This window comes from Columba livia, chromosome 3 (genome assembly GCF_036013475.1).
Source record: "Columba livia isolate bColLiv1 breed racing homer chromosome 3, bColLiv1.pat.W.v2, whole genome shotgun sequence".
In the NCBI taxonomy this organism is placed as follows: Eukaryota; Metazoa; Chordata; class Aves; order Columbiformes; family Columbidae; genus Columba; species Columba livia.
This window is the reverse complement of record NC_088604.1, coordinates 102648878-102666917: the sequence shown is the minus strand read 5'-3', so window position 1 is coordinate 102666917 and position 18040 is coordinate 102648878. Positions and strand designations below refer to the sequence as shown.

The following is an 18040-nucleotide window of genomic DNA, read 5'->3' as shown; positions in this document are numbered from 1 at the left end:
AGAGAATGACAAGTTGGCTCAATTTCCTGTATTTTGGAAGCCTCTGTTGAGAATCTAGGTTATAATTGAATAAATTTATGAAAAGGGCACTATCTTTCTCAGTATCCCATTGTCCCTTCCTTTATTCTCAGTACCTTCCTATATCTTTATGGTTTTCTTCAGTGTGTTGCAATATCTTCATGACACTGCACTGGCTTTGCTGAAGTTTCATTTGGTGCCTTTATATACATCATAAAGCAGGATTAAATCATATGTAGTAACAAAAAAGAGGAGCATTTTTAAACATCAGTGATACTGAGGCTTAAATAGAACAATATTCCAGGAAGTGTTCTGTCTTTGTTTTCAGTTGAATTTATTTCAAGTTGAATTTGTCCTTTGAATAGGAGTGTCTTGTTTATATGACTAATTTATACTTTTCATTTTCAATGTATTTCTTATGATGGATGTTTTTTTGAATCTCGTGACAAAAGTTTACTGAGTGTAGTTAATGCAGAACCAACTATGTTTCAACAGACCACTATTTGAAGGAGATAATGACTTCTGTATATGCCTGAAAGAATCCTTTCCAACTTTGAAAACCAGAAAATTGACAAGAGTAGAATGGGGGAAAATCAGACGATTAATGGGAAAACCACGGAGGTAATTTTCTCTCTTTTTTTTTTTTTTCAACTAATAACTGCGTGTATAACTACTGGAATTGTTGCTTCTAAAATAATTTTGCATGCAGGTAGTAAAGCAAAATAATAACTGAGAGTAGAAAAACCTTTTATTGAAAAGGTGTTCCCTGAGCATGCACCCCACTACCCACACACCCTGTTCCATATATATATATATATACACACACTAAAGCAGTGAATCCATTTGATAGATCATTGTAATAAGTCAGATTACATTTTGTCCGATGGAGGCTGTTTCATCTTCTGTACCTGTAAACAACTTCACATAACTAAAAATTGCTAGTCCGAAGGCAGCAGAGCCTCCTTAAAATAGTTCCTTTAATAAATGGGTTCATATAGCTTTTAGTTCTTCTACCATTAGGCTTTCTGCAAAGAGGAAATCTGTGCATTTGAAGGTTAAATCATCATTTATTCATTTGACTTTTGCCAAAAGTGCATACCACTGTAAAAGATCAGATGCCTCATTCAGCAGTATGTTGGACCTCTGATATTTTTTTCTGAAGGGGTGAGTGGTGTTGTTTGGGTTGGGTTGTGGGTTTTTGTTTTTTGATTTTTTTTAATTAAGCTACTATATAGGTAGTTTTTTAAAAAGAGAGATTCATGCTGAAGGATCCACAGCTCTAAATGGGCAGGAAGTTGTTTTATCTGAATTCTGAAATACAAGTATTTGGCTGGATATAGAGCCTGGTTTGTTAACCAGAAGTTTATGGTATCTTACTTTTTATCAACCTAAAATAAGCATTTCTATTTGCTTTTCATTTCTTTAATAATAATAATTTTTAAAATTGTACTTTTTCTAGATCTTCAGAGTGGTCCTTGGGCTCAGTTCTAAAATATTATTAATTATTCTAAATCATTTGAATGTTTTTTGAAGATAATTCTCATCTACCTCTAGAGCAAAGCTTTTTGACATTACTATTCTGTTAGAAATTTCTGCTGTCTGTCCTCATCATATGCAAGTAAGCCAAATACCGTGTCAATACAGATATTCTCCCCGTGAGGGAGGAGAAAAAAATAAGAGATTTTGCATCCACAGTGTTTATGGCAGAGGATAAAATTGTCTCTGTGTGAGAGCTGTGCACGTGGTTATCATCTTTTTTGTTTGTTTGTTTGTTTGAAATATATTGTAATATTTTCTTATGTTTGCTGCTACTTTAAACGTCCTATCACACCATAAACAGTGTGGTTGATTGGCACAACAGTATCCTTCATGGGAACCTGCAAAGCTTGTAAGATTCCAGTAGACTGTGAGGAAAAATATGCTCCAAGGAAAGGAAGAGGTAATAGTTAGTCTTGTGTACTCTGCATAAACTTCATTGGGGTTGTGAAATAGTGATTGATATGAATTAAGCTCAGATTTGCTTATCCTGCCACTGTATGATTCCTCTGCTAGTTCAAATTCTCATGCCCAAGGTAGAAAGCGAAAATGTTCAACCTCTTTAAAAACCTCTATAGAAAAATAATGAGGTTGCAATGTGACCTGTACTATAGTTTTCATCTTCATTTTTTCACAGAGATGGCCTGAAGATGGGATAATCTTTATTAAATATATTTGGGGGGCACGGGGTTGGAGATTTCCTGGAACAGAAACCAGAAATAGATTGCAAATACTTTCTACCTTCATGACCTACAGCATTGGGAGCAAAGACTTCTTAAGGACATCTGAACTAGTAGTAAGAGAGTAGTTGCTGTCGTAGGGACATCCAAGGTCAGTAATTAGTATATTAGCATCTGAATTTGTATTTGTAAGAGTAGGAGTCAAAGAACATCAGTGTCTGATGTTCTGATGCAAGGCCCTGGACGTGATCAGGACTAATATTAAAGTTTATATTGCCTTTTTTTTCTTGTCTTGCTGTGATTAGTCACACTCTTCTCCTCAATTAAATTAAAAAGCTCTGACCTGCATTTTGCTACTTCATATTCACAGCACATGACAAGCATTATTTCACACTTGTTCCTCCTCAGTAGCAAATATGTAGCAAGTAGCATCTTTAAATGAGAATATCCAAATTAGTTTTGCATAAGTCTCCCAGACACTGTCTCTCTCTCTCTGCCATATCCCTTTCCAGATGTTTTGATTTCCTAATGAGGATCATTAGGCAATACACCACTCCAGGTAAATATATTCTGCTGTGCAGTGGTAAACTGAATGGGACATGCACCCACAGTCGCTCAATCTACAGTACAGTGTCTAGACTAGGCGTGGTAATAAAAGGCAATTGACGTGTGCACATAAAGAGATGTGAAACTGCTGATCAGCATGAAACAAAGTGGCCTCAGCACCCTGGCAGCCTAATTCTTAATGATCTTCTCATACACGTTGTAAGAAAGAGAAATTTTAGACAATGTCGAAATGGCTTTGTGGAACTCAGAGCTGAGGGGGTATACAGAAGAAAACATGAGAATGTTTTGGTATATAATAAAATAGTAGTAGACATAGACTTTGAAATTGGAGATGACTCTGCAATACAGAGTGAGAGAGAAATAAATGAGCAAGGTCTTGAAGGGATTTAAAACAGAAAGTTGTTTGCAGTATAGGAGGAGGAACCAGTGGAGAGATTGTCAGTATCTTCTAAAATAACCTCGTAAAATAGGACTTTTTATTGATCAGTAATCAATATATAACAGTATGAATTCAACAGAAAATGTTTAAATTGCATTTGACTGCAGTAAAGCAATTAGCAAAGGTAGTAAATTATTTGATAAATAACTGCTGCTGCAATTAAGCAGACCTACAATAGCATCTCTACTCCTTTTTTTAAATTACTTCTTTCATTGACGTAAGAATGATAGAACTATTTTTCTAATAAGGAACAAGATGTAGGATTGAGTCCTTAACATCTTTATGCTTTCAGTATCATCCTTATACATCATGCCTATCCAGTAGGTTAAAAGTGGAAATGAATAAAACCAACTAAGGGCCTTGGGAGTCTTTCATCTTTTAGACATTTTAAGACACCACCACCCCAAAAAATGGAGGAGGGGGCTGCTAGAGATTATCTGATTTTACTCAATAGCCCAAGTTCAAACAAATTTGTACTTTTGCTATGTTCAGTCTTGGAACAATTCATCTGAAGAACAGAGATTTTGTGGCTGAGTGTTGCTTGCATCTGTGCAGAGTACAAAGAGACAGAGAGGTGTCCTTTTATGTTCTGAGTCCGGTGCCCTTTCATAGTAAGTTCGTTTAATTGAGCTATAAGCACACGTGAAAGGGATCTACTATGTATGAGGAAGAGATGGCAGCCAGGGACCTCATGAAAGTCTTCCTGAGGCTCATTGAGCCGGTACTCGGAGTAGAGTGGATGTGAGACCTGCTTTAGCTTTGTTGTGATGCCAGGTAGATCCCTATAAGCAGAAAAAGTCCTAAAAAGTTGTACTGTCCTGGTATACTAATGCAAACAGCTAGCATTCCTGAGTATTATTTGAAAATAAACTGTTACTTTAGGAGTGATAATTCTGGGGAGTAAGACTGTTGAAATCCATTTGCTGAAATCCTTCTCTTGAACACTTCATCTCAAGCTTTTTCATTTTCCCTTAATGAGTTGTAAATGATGCCTATTTATTTGATGTTTCTTATATGTATGTTTTCGGTACTGAATTGAAGTCTAGTTTTACCTAATTGTGTTCCAGGTGTTCCTCTGCATTCTTTGAGGAAGAAAGATCAGCATTAAAACAGAAACGGCAGAAAATAAGGCTTTTGCAGCAGCGGAAAGTTGCAGATATTTCACAGTTCAAAGATCTTCCAGAAGAAATTCCATTACCGCTGGTAATAGGAACAAAAGTTACAGGTGATTTCTTAAACAAAAAAAATAGCCAAGTGTTTTGTAAATATTTTAGTAAACCATAATATAATTAATGTACATAGTTAAAATAAATTTAAAACATAAAAACTGGTATGTTTTTATTCTTAACTCATTGGGAAGGTGCTTGTAAGGATTAGCTAGTATTTAGAAAACAGTGACAGTTCTGAGGTACAAACCCAGTATGGCTTATAATTTCTGCTGTTCAAATTGTAGAATTTTTGTTTGTTTCTTTTTTTAAGTCTAGTATATTTAAAATCCTGGAGAGAGAGATGCTTAAATGCAAAGAGCTAAGTGCTGTCAGAAAGTTTGAGATCTAACCTAATATGAAATGCGGAGCTTTATTTTTTCCATTAAAATAAAAGTATCTGTTATGAAATAGATATACAATTGATATTGGAGTATAGTTGGACATACATACTGAACGTGCCATTGTTTTACCGAAAAAACGTAACAATACTCCTTCTGCGGTTATATGTTAAAACATTCCACAAGTTTTTGTCTAATTTTATAAAAACGTGAATTCCTCAATACTGTCTGTTTGTGGTCCAGGTGCTTGTCAGTTAAGCACAGTATCTCCCACTCACACCACTGCTGTTTGTGGCTTTTTGCATTCCTCAGCAACAGTGCCCTTAATTTGTGCTGAGGAGCAGGCGTGCACAGCGCTGCGTCTCCTCGCTCTCCTGGAGCTGTAGCTTTGAGCTGCATTCTTCATTGTCTTTTGCTAAATATGCAGCCATCAGTGGAAGTGATCGAAGAGAAATTGTGTGCAAAATCATCCAGAAGTTGACTTTTGCCTGCAAAATATATTTGTTGGAAGACATTTGGTGTTAAACAGTGTTTTATTTAGACATAAGTGTATTGCTAAGGATTAGATTTGGGAAATACTTGACATGCAAAGATAAATTTGACAAAAATGTGTGTGGTATTTCTGTTGCATACAATTCCTTTTCTGAGTTAACTATTTTTTTCCCTTAGTGTCTTTTTAATGTATATAAAAATTAACTTGCAAAAGATAATTAAGTCTGTTTTTCTCATTAATATGAGAACATTATAATATTTGCTTTGGGTTTTGTTTTTTGTTGTGTGTTTGTTTTTTTTAAAGCACGTTTGCGAGGTGTCCATGATGGGCTATTCACTGGACAGATAGACGCTGTAGACACTCTTAATGCTACGTACAGAGTGACTTTTGACAGGGCAGGTCTTGGAACACACACAATCCCAGATTATGAAGTTCTTGTAAGTATTAATGACACATTCTTAAAGTAGCTGTAATTTGAAAAAAAATCTACAATTATGTCCTTTAATCAAAAAGAAGATAATTCAAAATATTACATCCAGATGGTATTGTCATAAAGTAGAAACAAGCATAAGAGATGCATGGGAAATTCCAGGGGAATGAGCTTCTAGTGTTTATGGGTTTATAGAACAGGGTAACCCTCTATGATAAAAACATAATGGCTCAAGCTGGAATAATTTACTAGACCTACTGTTATAGGTTATTGTAATAGCTTGAGTTTAATATCAAGAAATATAACAAATAGTGTAAGATCCCAAAGAAAATTTTGCTATGGGATCCTAGCAGGATTTGCATGAAATGTTCAAGAAAACCTGGCCCTTTATAATTTGCCAAAGTCTGGAAAGGCTTCTGGTAGGCACAAGCAAGTATTATGAGTTGATTTGACCTCATTTTGAAACTTTTTATGCTAATGAAACTGCCTGTGGGGATGTTGCTTTGGTCAAACAATTTGGGGTTATTTCCTAGCTCATAGACTTTTGTACCAACTTAGGAGCTCTAGGAAATGTTCCTGCCAAACAGTCTGACCTAGACTGCAAGCTTTTCAGAGGACCTCACGTTATTTTGTATCTTCTGTAACGCTGAATCTACTAAGGGCCCATAATTTGTCTTAAGAACTAATCGCTATCATGATCCGAGTTTGGAGCCTCTGCTGAACTCCTGTTCAGTCATGATTTATGTGCAACTTGCCACTAGAATTTTTGGAAATATTCTTACTGGTTTTATTTCACATGATGCCATAACACTTGGAAAACTCCAGCAGTGGAATATGATTTTGAAGCTCCTGCTAGCCCAAATTCAAACCTTAATCTTTTAATGTAGTTGGGTTTGGGGCATGGCTAGTCAAGATTCCAGAAATGCATTATGTATTGCAACAGGTGTATTAATTCCAACAGGTTGTGTTAATTAATCTGACTGCTGAAGTATATCCTTTCTTTTTGTGTCCAACAGAGTAATGAGCCTCATGAAACCATGCCAATCGCTGCCTTTGGACAGAAGCAACGGCCTTCGAGGTTCTTTATGACCCCTCCCCGATTGCCTTATACACCTTCGCTCCAGTCTCCAATTACAGTAAGTTAATTTTCATGTAATATTAATCCTGGCTTGTATCAAGAATAGTGTGGCCAGCAGGACTAGGGCAGTGATCATCCCACTGTACTTGGCACTGGTGAGGTCCCATCTAAAATTCTATGGTTCTGTGTTGAAGCTGTTGCCTTAAACAGTTTTTGAGATTAATTTTCTGAGGTTATTCAGCAAGATAAGAATTTTAGCAAATAGCTCTAAAAATAAGCTATTACATTAAGTGTTCTTTCTTGTATAGGATAGTGATCCTTTATTAGGACAATCTTCGTGGAAAAGCAAAATTTCAGGCACAGATAGTGAAACACTAGGCGGCTTCCCAGTAGAATTCCTCATTCAAGTGGTAAGTGTTAACTGCAACTCTTAATTTTGTGTATTGTCCTTTTGTGTTTATTCTGCCAGCTCTTCTGCAGTTAGATGACCTTTTGTTGATTTATGACAGATATGGTGATACCCAAATTAACTTTTGAAAAGATGTTGGTAATATTTGTTTTAATTCCCCGCTGTCCCCTCTTAATTTTCTCACTTGTCCGTAAGCTTTGAAATATGCTGCTCTTCAGACTGCAGGAGGGGCTTATGTCTCCAGAAGTGTGCCTTATTTTTCCCAACTCTACCACTGGTCTAAGAAAATATATTATTTCTACCTGCAAACTTTGTACTGTGCTAAGTCTTTTTTATTTAAAATATATTTGCATTGTGCAAAGAACATTTGTCCATGTCCATTATCATATATGGTATAATATTTGTGTTATGTCCTACTCTCTCGGAGAAGAAAAGCAGCACTCTTTTCCCTGAAAGCAAACGTACATGGTGTAAATTTAAAAAACAACAACAAACAAACAAAAAACCCAAACAACCTGGTTTTGTATCCCAGTTCAGAAGAGCAGAGACAAGTAATGTTGGGAAGCTGAGATCCATTGGATATCAAAACTCATCGAAGCAAGTTACCCTTCAGGATGATGGAAAAAAGTAATTGCTCATATTGGCTTAGCTTAAGATCTGTGATTGAGTTCTTTAACAATGAAAGTTGTTTTGAACATGCTAAGGGAGAATTCTCTTTCAAATGTTAAGAATGGAGAAAAAATGTTGCTAAAAGCTTCTTAAATTTTAAAGTGTATGTAATTGGTCAGAAGAATCAAGTTTTGTCTCTAGTTCACATGAGACACTAATATTTTGGCCATTCAACAGAATTAATTTTATTTGACAGAATGATCTATCCTCTTTTTTAGAGGAAACTTATCATATTAAGCTAATTTTGAAAAAGGTGGCTTGGCATCTAGATTAGCTAAGAAAATTTAAGTAGCGGTCATTGCTGTAAGATTAATTATGTTAAAAAAAGGAATACACAACAGATACACTTTAGCAGCATAAACAAAGACTGTATCTGCAGCAATCCTACTTGAGTCACTGAGTATCATCAATGAAACTGGGTAGCTAAGGTGTATCGAGCTTTACAACTATTAAGTGCATTCAGTTGATCTGCCCATGATATTGGTTTAGTATTTTATACCTGAAAATGTGTGATTTCTCAATTGCATTTGGTGGTATGTTATTACTTAGAAGGAAATCTGAGTTTTAAAAGTGTAGGCCGCTAGCTTGTATTACAGATGTCATTTTACAAAGGTACTGCATTAATAGGTGATTTTGCTTGAATATTGTCAAAAGATTTTGAACAAAATCAAGCCACAGATTTTTGGCATTTGTTTATGTGAGCATCCTAATACTTTATTCAGGTTTTCAATAAAGAATTGTGAGGCTTAACATTTATTGAAGGATCATGCATTATTTTTAACTGTAGCATCTTAAGCATTTTAAGTATCAACCTTTTTTACTGGAAGTTTAAGGATGGTACTGAAATTTAGTGTTAGGAAGTACATCAGACTGGTGAATACTGATTATTAATTGTACTGCTTTCACTAGTCCAGAGGTATTTTTATGTTAAAGTTTATACACTGATACAGTAAAAAGTCAAAGCCCTCAAAATGATCAAAGTTTGATTCAAAGAAAACTTTATGGAGAACTATTGCCAGGCAATTACTTATGAAACCATGAATAAACAATTTCATGGGAAATCTTTATTTTGGATGAAACAGGAAAAATGCAGCACACGTTGAAAAAGGTTTCAGCCCAGCCCCTTTGTTATCTCTTATGGGTTCTGAAATTAATTTGGAACTGCTAAGCTATTCCCTGACAGAACAAAAGGAAACGTAGCCAAAATCATGTGCAGACGCTGACAGATAAACGTTAGGGATATTCTCTTTAGGTGTAACTTGCAGTTGTAAGCAAACATTTTGACTTGTGACAACTATTTTAGTCACAGTTCTACACTGATCAGTCTTAGTTTTTCTAGCCTTTTTATTAATATCTAAGTGTTTACATTTTGGCATCAGAGACTGCTATTCTTGCTGGTTTTTACTGTGGACAAATATATGCATATTAGGAGAAGAAAGTCTCAAGAATTAACATTGTGATATTAAGAATGAAGTCAACAAGAAACAAGTAATAAATTGGATTTTTAAAGTTTTTCATGCTTACATGCTCTGCGTAATGTATCCTTAAATATTTTGTAGGCTATACTGCAGTTCAAAATCCATAGATTACATTCTAGTCATTATGAAAATTTGGAGCATGTTTTTTCAAGCACTCAGTTACAGCTTCCCCCCCCACCTTCTCCTCTTTTTGGGAAAAAAAATAGATTGGGAGGGAAACAATCCAAGAGAAAACAGCTTGTTTGCAGGGTTGCTGCATGTCCAGTAGAGGGAGCAGGTTAATGCAGCACGTTCAGAAAAGTGAATTGATGTTTCAGGGATTGCTGTGGGGAAAGGGGTGATCTTCTCAACTTCAGTGCATGAGGAAAAATCTAAAAATGGATACTGGGGTTTTGACAGTTTTGTGCTTATGAAAATTTTGAAAATATCCCCTAGTAAGTAATTACACACTTCAATTTGAAATGCATATGTTCTTATAAATATTCTTTTGACTAAAAATGAAATCTAAATGTACTGTTTGGGCTGTTCCTTCATCTCTTTTAATGTGGAAAAGCATTGTACTAAAACCTCACTTCCAGTTTAATGAGAACTATAAACTGTAACAATAAACAGGGTGAGTTATGCTGAAAATAGAGCTGTTAAGAAAGAATTTTGCAAGGAAAATAGGGCTGAAGTGAGTTAAAGCATTCACTGATGATACCAACAAATGAAAATGGAAGTCTATTCCATAAAATGTACCAATGAGAGAAAGTTGGTAGACATCACAAATACAGTAATAGATCAGAGTTTCTTGTAGAAAGAATCCGATTATCCTGATCACTGGATTAAACTTGGGAATAGGATGAATATGATCTAAAATCCAATCTTGTGAACTGAGAAACTAAGACCCTGCAATCCTCAAAATATGTCTGAACATCCAAGCAGAAGTGAAACACCAAATACCTTGCAAGTTTTGGGGACAAATAATATATTCTGCATTAAGGACTTCGAAGTGGGCAGTTGCCGGATGGTGACAACAGCAGAGCCTGAAGAGTAATATTTTGGCAGCAATGGGAGACGGTGCTCTCCTTCCTCCCAGGTGTTTTTTGCCAACATGAGCATTTGTGTGGTGTGTTATAAACTAGATCAGAGAGATAATCCAGCTCGCAAGTAACAACTCTAAAACTTTTTTTTTTTCCCTTGCCTTTTCTGAATTTATTATTTTTCATTATCAGTTCCCTGATTGGGTTCTGCGTGTATTAATAGCGGCAAAAATGCAAGTGCTGGCTCAGCGTGGGCATTGGGGGCAGCACCAGGACAGAATGAGCAGCTAGAACTGGAAGAACAATAACCTATGCGGTATTGCCTCTGTGCATCTGACCAGGGCTTGCCAACCATTCATAAGATCCATCTGGCAAAGTATTTGTGGTAGAAAGAAGTATCAATGCCCTTGTACAGGCCTGTCATTTGCAGTAGTTACAGGCTTCCTGTTGTTCACATTCAGGAAAGATGACAGTGAATGGGGAAAAAAAAAATTATAAATATGTATGTGTGTATGTATATATATATATATATATGTATGTGTGTGTGTGTATATATATATATATACATATATACAGAAAGGGCCACAAAAGTTTAGGAGATCAAGAGCCTTTTATGGGAGACTGGAAGTGCTTGGGTTGTGATTAGTGTGGTGAAAGGAGGGTCAAGAAGCAGTGCTCTACTATTGATGATAAACAGGCATAAATACAAGGAGGAAGATCTTATATTTAGTTGAAAAACAGCTTCGGCAAAATGACATGGCCAGCAGGTCAAGGGAGGTGATTCTGCCCTTCTGCTCTGCTCTGGTGAGACCCCACCTGGAGTCCTGTGTCCAGCTCTGGAGCCCTCAGCACAGGAAAGACATGGACCTGTTGGAGAGGGGCCAGAGGAGCCACAGAGATGATCAGAGGGCTGGAACAGCTCTGCTGTGAGGACAGGCTGAGAGAGTTGGGGCTGTTCAGCCTGGAGAAGAGAAGGCTCCGGGGAGACCTTATTGCGGCCTTTTGGTACTTAAAAGGAGCCTGTAAGAAAAATGGGGACAGACCTTTTAGAAGGTTGTGTTATGACAGGACAAGGGGTGACAGTTTTAAACTAGAAGAGGGGAGATTCAGGTTAGACATGAGGAAGAAATATTTTACAATTAGAGTGGTGAAGCATTGGAACAAGTTGCCCAGAGAAAGTGGTAGATGCCCCATCCCTGGAGACATCTTAGGCCAGGCTGGACGGCGCTCTGAGCAACCTGATCTGGGTGAAAATCTCCCTGCTCATTGCAGGGATGTTGGACTAGATGAGCTTTGAAGTTCCCTTCCAACTCAAATTATTCAGTGATTCTTATGGTTCTACGATTCTAAATTGGTACAAAGTGAACAAGTATGCATTTAACATGGAAAGTCCAAGAAGATTCATAATTGGCCGAAAGAGGGTCTGGAACAATTTTCCATTAGGATTTGTGAGGGCAGGAAACATGGCTCCTTTAAGACTGCACTTGAAAATCAAAAAAGGAGATTATATATAAGCAGAGGTATGTTGAACTAGGAGTTCCTATCTCTCCCAGTGCCATGTTCCACTACTAGGATGCAGTTAACCCCTTTGCAATTTATAAAACCTGAATTCTTGGCTCTATTTCCATCAGTAATAAAATTGTTGCTAGCTGTAGTGGAGCTAGGATTTCTTTTGGGGCCCTAGAGAGGATGAACAGTTTTAGGAGTGATGTATGTGTTGAGAGCACTCCCAGTGATTTCCACTTCAGCCTGCGAGGTCCCAGTGGCAGCAGACACACGGTATTCTAATTGCGAAAGAGGCAAGTGGAAGGCCCAGAGATGATCTATTAAAATAGATCCAATCTCTATACCAGGTTTTACTGCAGGAGTGTACACAAAGGGCTGGTGCTCGGTTGAGGGCTCAGTGGGAACAGGCTGAGAGCTGTGTGAGAAGAAGGTATGGTAAGGTGATTGATATTAATTATTGTACAGGATGATAACACCCTCGGCTTTCCTTCAGGCTACCAAAAAAAAAAAAAAAGATTATTTTTGACTCTTCAGCTTCTAGCTGGCCATAAATTATATTAGTCTTCCTATAAGGGATATTGGCTGATGGATTTTAGCATTCTCCAATCCAGGGCACTTGAAAATGCTTTAAAAATCTCTGGAATATCCATTGTTTAATCAAATTTTATTTCTGCATATTGATGAACAACTGAGAAATGTATTTTTAAATGATGAAATAAACACGTTTTACTATCTTGAATTCCTATGGCATTTTAAAACAGGTTAAAGATGTATTCATTCTAAAAATAGTTCCTCTGTTTTAGACCAGGTTATCGAAAATCCTTATGATCAAGAAGGAACACATCAAACAATTGAGAGAGATGAATACAGAAGCAGAAAAGCTGGTGAGAATGTTCTCTTTTCAGTTCTTAAAACAGGATGTGTTTTAACAGCTAATGCAAAGAGGTACTATTAAAACTGAAGTCTAAATAAGCTATTTTATTGCTTTCTATAATGTGAAATTTGTTAATTGTTTTTTAAAGACAAGTCAGAGAGGTCAGTTGTTTCACATATGATTCTCCTTTAGAAGCATTATGCTTTGGAAACCGATTAGTGTTAACAACAGAATAACCTATGTCAGTTGACACATAAAGGAAGAAAATACTGTGTACTTTGAGAATCTCAGGTACAAGTTTATATGGTAAGACATTAATCGTGATTTTATTTTGCGGATGGTAGGTACTTATTTAGCTTTCTCGCTAAAACAATAACTCACTTCAGAGATTTTTTTTATATAAAACTCTGAGTGCCCTTGACTGGCATTTAAAATTACAATACCAGAGCAGCTACAACATAATTAGCAGCAGCAGAATAGTTTTTCTTGCTAGGCTTTATCTAATCATCAGTCAGTAAATCAAAATGATAAGAGTGCCTCTTCTACCTCCCATGGCTATCAATCAACGCGAAAGTGGAATGCTATCAGTCTCAGCCTTCCGCTAGCATCCATTCAGACAGTTGTCTCTACAGTGTACATGCAGAAGGCTAAAGGTTTGTGGAGAGGAAGAAGAATCCTTTTTATATCTTGAAACCAAAAATGCAAATCTTTTTTTCATGTAAAATATTTGAATGTTGAAGGATTTATTTTATTGTGGTAAGATTTCCCCCCTTGTCCCTTCAGCAATCATGCACATGTACATTCTGTTACTCTGCTTCCTACTACCCCATCCTTATGTCTGTAGTTTTCTTTTGTGCCGTGATGCTGCTCTCCAAAACCTTGTTATCATTTCAGTTACTACATTTTTTTTTCTGTGCATCAACTGTTTTGTCTTGTAGTTTTGCGTATTAATAACTAAAATTGATGCAAAAGAAGCAAGACTAAAACATACCATTGCAACATGTAATTCTGATACTGAAAAATTATCAACTCTTCTTAAACTAAAAAACTTTGTTTTTACTGAGTATTATGGTTTAACCCCAAATGGCAACTAAGTACCACGCAGCCACTCGTTCATTACCAGCCCCCCTTCCCCGTGAGATGGGAGGCGATTGGAAGGGTAAAAGCAAGAAAACTCATGGCTTGAGATAAAGACAGTTTAATAGATAAAGCAAAAGCTCTGCATGCAAGCAAAGCAAAACAAAGGATTTGTTCACCACTGCCCATGGACAGGCAGGTGTTCAGCATTACCAACACTGTTTCCAGCACAAATCCAAAACATGGCCCTGCACTACTAGCTGCTATGAAGAAAATTAACTTTCCCCCAGCCAAAACCAGCTCACTAAGATATTAGTACTTCTGCATAGGTAAGGAAATCCATAGGACTGACAGTTGCCTTCCTCTGACAAGAATCCAGATATTAACATGTCACGCAGCTACTACATAATAAATTATCTGTTTTGTGAAATAAGAGTATCAAGGAAAATACCAAAATCGAAAGAGCAAAAAGCAACAGGGAAGAACAGAATCCAAAAATAAGCGTTAAATTTTATATATTTTAGTTCAGCTGTAGCCTAGATAAGGACTTTGAGATACTTTTGAAATTCTTCCCTTGCACTATTTCCTTTGTAAACCAGCAATCATAAAGCAACCTCTGTTACTATTCAAGACTGTTCTGATAAAAATAGAGGATGTGATACCTTTCTGTTAGGCCATATTCTTAGACCATCTTCTAATCCTCTTTGTCTCTTGGCAGTCCAATCTACATTTGTGCCACTGAGTATATCCTGTTTCTCCTGTAAAATGTGTTTCCTTTTAACAAGGATCTCTTTCAGGCACCAGTCCACTTGAACATCAGTAACATACCTGAACATGAATAAAATAGAATCCTATGAGTTTGTTCATGTATAGTTTAGTTGTCAGACTTTGATAATAATTCATACAACTGTGATTTGATAATTGTTAGAACACCACCACTGTTTGGTTTAAGGCAATCCTTTTATGGAAGCTTTCTTTAAATGACTGATCCAATATAGAAATAAACAAAACTGACCAAAATCAGAACTGGTACTGAATGTGGCCCACTATTATCTGGCAATAATAATAAATTTACATGAGGCAGGGGATGCCTTCAGAGAAGCTATTAATACATACAACTGCACATTTTCTATTTGATTTTGCTGAAAGGACTGCTTATTAATAGTTAAGCATCTTGACATCACTACTAGTCTTGGTTACTGGCTATAAACAAATTATCTTGTACATAAAACAGTGGATGCTTTTCTGATACCCATTTGGATAAACAAATTGCAATAAAAAGGATGGCTACTCCATTTTTTCACTTGACCTGTGATAAAGACAAGGTATAGAGGTGATGCTGGTCATTCCAAAGAAGCGTGCAGATGCTCAGTGGCAGAGATGTCACCTGCTTCCATCTCCTAAAAGCCATCCATCTTTTGTCTGCCAGTTCTGCTGTTTGTCAGTGTTCCCAGATCTCGGCTGGCTCCTGGGGCAGAAATAGTGCTGGTGCTGAAAACATTTCTTTTGTTGTCACTAACACCTTACCTTAGCCTTTCCTTTCCTTTGAGGAAGTTAAAACTGAACTGTTAACTGAAACCTTGATCATGAGTTTTTGACCTCGATCCTCCTGGTTGAAGGCTCTTGACTTTGCAGTTTGCTTCATCTTTTGGTGTAAAATCTGTGGCTACAAGTCTGATTGTATAAGGTACCTGTATCTCAGACTTGTGACTGAGAAGCTGTGGAAATCCATTGTACTTACCTTGCAAGAGCCCATTTGTAAATTTTACCATATATTGTATATTTTGTTTCCATTTCATAAATATCACCCAGTGTCAAGACAGAGTGTGAAAACAGTGCAAGAATAGTATTCATTTTTTGTGGAAAACTCTGCTTACCCTAAATTTTACTATTACCAAATATAAGCTCTAGTAATGTTCTGTTAGTTATAACAGAAGGTATGTAGCATTGTGTCACCTGCAGGTGACCACTAACTTACTAGACAACTGTGTCCCCCATCCTGCAGCACATATAGGTCGTGGCCATGTTGTCCTACACTGTTCTACTGACAGGACAGTTTTCTGTTGGTACACTGGAGAGAAGCCATACCCAACCACTGGAGAAACAAGCAGGTTGGACCACGGTTGTCATGTGTAGTATTTACTACCACAGATTATAGTAGCACTTTATGAAGAGAATAAGAAGCATGGTAGTTACTACACAGATGTCACTTGGAGTTCTAAATAGCAATACTAGGTTTGAATGTTGGCATTTTTCTGTTAAACACTGGGATTTCAGATATCTCGGTATTATTTCCAAGTGAAAATTCCTTTTGATGAGTTCAAAAGATATTTAGGTCAAGTATTGCATTAACTTTTATGTGCTTTGTCTTTTCCACAGAAATCCTATTCTATGCCAATAGGCATTGAGTTTCAGAGAAGATACGCAACTATCGTCCTAGATCTAGAACAACTAAACAAAGACTTAAATAAAGTTTTGCATAAAGTTCAACAGTATTGTTATGAGGTAAGATTTTGATGGAGTCTTTATGTACTTGTTAGTTTTGCTTAACCAAAGTACAAAACAAAAATATTCCTGGGAATAGGGCATAGGTGGGAGTCACTTTGAAATTAAACTAGCAGTAGCTTCTCTTTCTGTCCCTGCCTTTGTCTGTCTGTCTCTGTTTCTTTTAGCAGAATGCAGACACTTCTACTGATGCCAGTGGTCAGTTTTGAAACATGTGCACGTACACAATTGAAGTAAAAATACTGTGTGTTACATACTCATGAACTCTCTGAAATTGTTTGTCACTTTGCACATATACCAAATGCAGAGGAGATCTCCATTCATCTGTTTATTGTGTCTGTCAGCTTGCTCCTGACCAAGGCCTCCAGCCTGCAGACCAGCCGACAGATCTGAGGCGTAGGTGTGAAGAGGAGGCTCAGGAGATCGTCAGGCAAGCAAATACCTCAACAACGGGACAGCTTTGTGTTGAAAGTGAAAATTTAACTGACCTTATCTCTAGGCTTACAGCAATATTACTGCAGATTAAGGTAAAATGTTTGCAAAAAATACAGTTCCATAAAATAGATAGTATTAAGGCTCCATCAGCTTCTTTGTGCCAAACTGTAAGAACATTTTTTGTTTTCTTCTCCCACAGTGTCTAGCAGAAGGAGGTGACCTGAATTCATTTGAGTTTAAATCACTAACAGATTCATTAAATGACATTAAGAATTCAATAGACTCCTCAAATATCAGGTATTACTTTTTGAATATTTAATTCTTAATTACACATTTTGTGCCAGCAAGCAATTTTTATGGTATTTTAGAGGTCAACATTGATTATAATCAAGGGTTTTAATCTGGTAACTTTTACTTATAGGAATGATCCCATTTAAAGGGGGGCATCTTAAAGGGAATGTGAAATTAGCAGTTTTCTGTTTGAACCCATCAGTGAAGTAACTTGATTTTTAAAAAAGTGCTAAAATGATGCAGCAACAGCTGGACTATCTTGCTCTTCAGTCATTTATGACAACTAATAAGTTATTTTAGAACATTTTCAGACTTTGAAATCCCACTAGTAAATGTATTCTAAGTTCTTTAAACCACAGAACAGTAAAATTTCAGTGTTCTTTTTGTATAGTTACTCAACATCTTGCCTGTAGATATAAAAAGGTGGTATAAGAGACAATTACATATATTTTAACCAAGAAACGAAAGAACAGCCATAGTGTGCCAGATCGAAGGCCCACCTGGTCTAAATGGGTACTTTTTCCCCAGTTGTCACAAGCAGGTGCCTGAGGAAGAATTATAAAAATAGCAAGAATGTGGTGATACTTGTCTGGAGTGCGCTGCCCCTTCCAGCAACTTGTGACCAGGATTTTTTTAATAATTATAATGTTGCTAAATTATATAATTTAGAAAATTCACCTAAATGCTAAGTATTTCCTTATCCTCCATGCTTGAATTGCTACCTAATAGTGAGAGGCTACACACATGATTTTTTTTTTTTTTTTTTTTGGCAAGAATAGCAGGATGACCTTTTGATTTAAAAATAATTATTGAGAAATGCTGTTTTGTGGCATTTTTCATTAGTAAAAACAAAAATAAACTCCAAGCGTTAGCGAAACTTCTTTATGATCAACACTACGAATTGCACATTGGAATGGATTCAACTAAAGGTTGATGTGCACTGTGAAGAAGGTGATGATCTTTCCATTTCACTGTATTTAGGGCATT

General features: G+C 36.5%; 1 protein-coding gene across 6 annotated transcripts in view; it reads left to right on the top strand.

The window, feature by feature from the left end:
- Positions 1-18040, top strand: part of LIN9 (lin-9 DREAM MuvB core complex component) — a 39949-nt gene that overhangs the window by 20261 nt on the left and 1648 nt on the right. For all 6 annotated transcript variants that reach the window (XM_065058615.1, XM_065058614.1, XM_065058619.1 and 3 more), the window contains 9 exons: positions 514-639; positions 4308-4465; positions 5583-5716; positions 6726-6845; positions 7096-7197; positions 12675-12755; positions 16202-16327; positions 16672-16854; positions 16962-17059. In XM_065058615.1, coding sequence (XP_064914687.1) covers positions 514-639; positions 4308-4465; positions 5583-5716; positions 6726-6845; positions 7096-7197; positions 12675-12755; positions 16202-16327; positions 16672-16854; positions 16962-17059 — 1128 coding nt within the window. The remainder of the gene's footprint in view (positions 1-513; positions 640-4307; positions 4466-5582; positions 5717-6725; positions 6846-7095; positions 7198-12674; positions 12756-16201; positions 16328-16671; positions 16855-16961; positions 17060-18040) is intronic.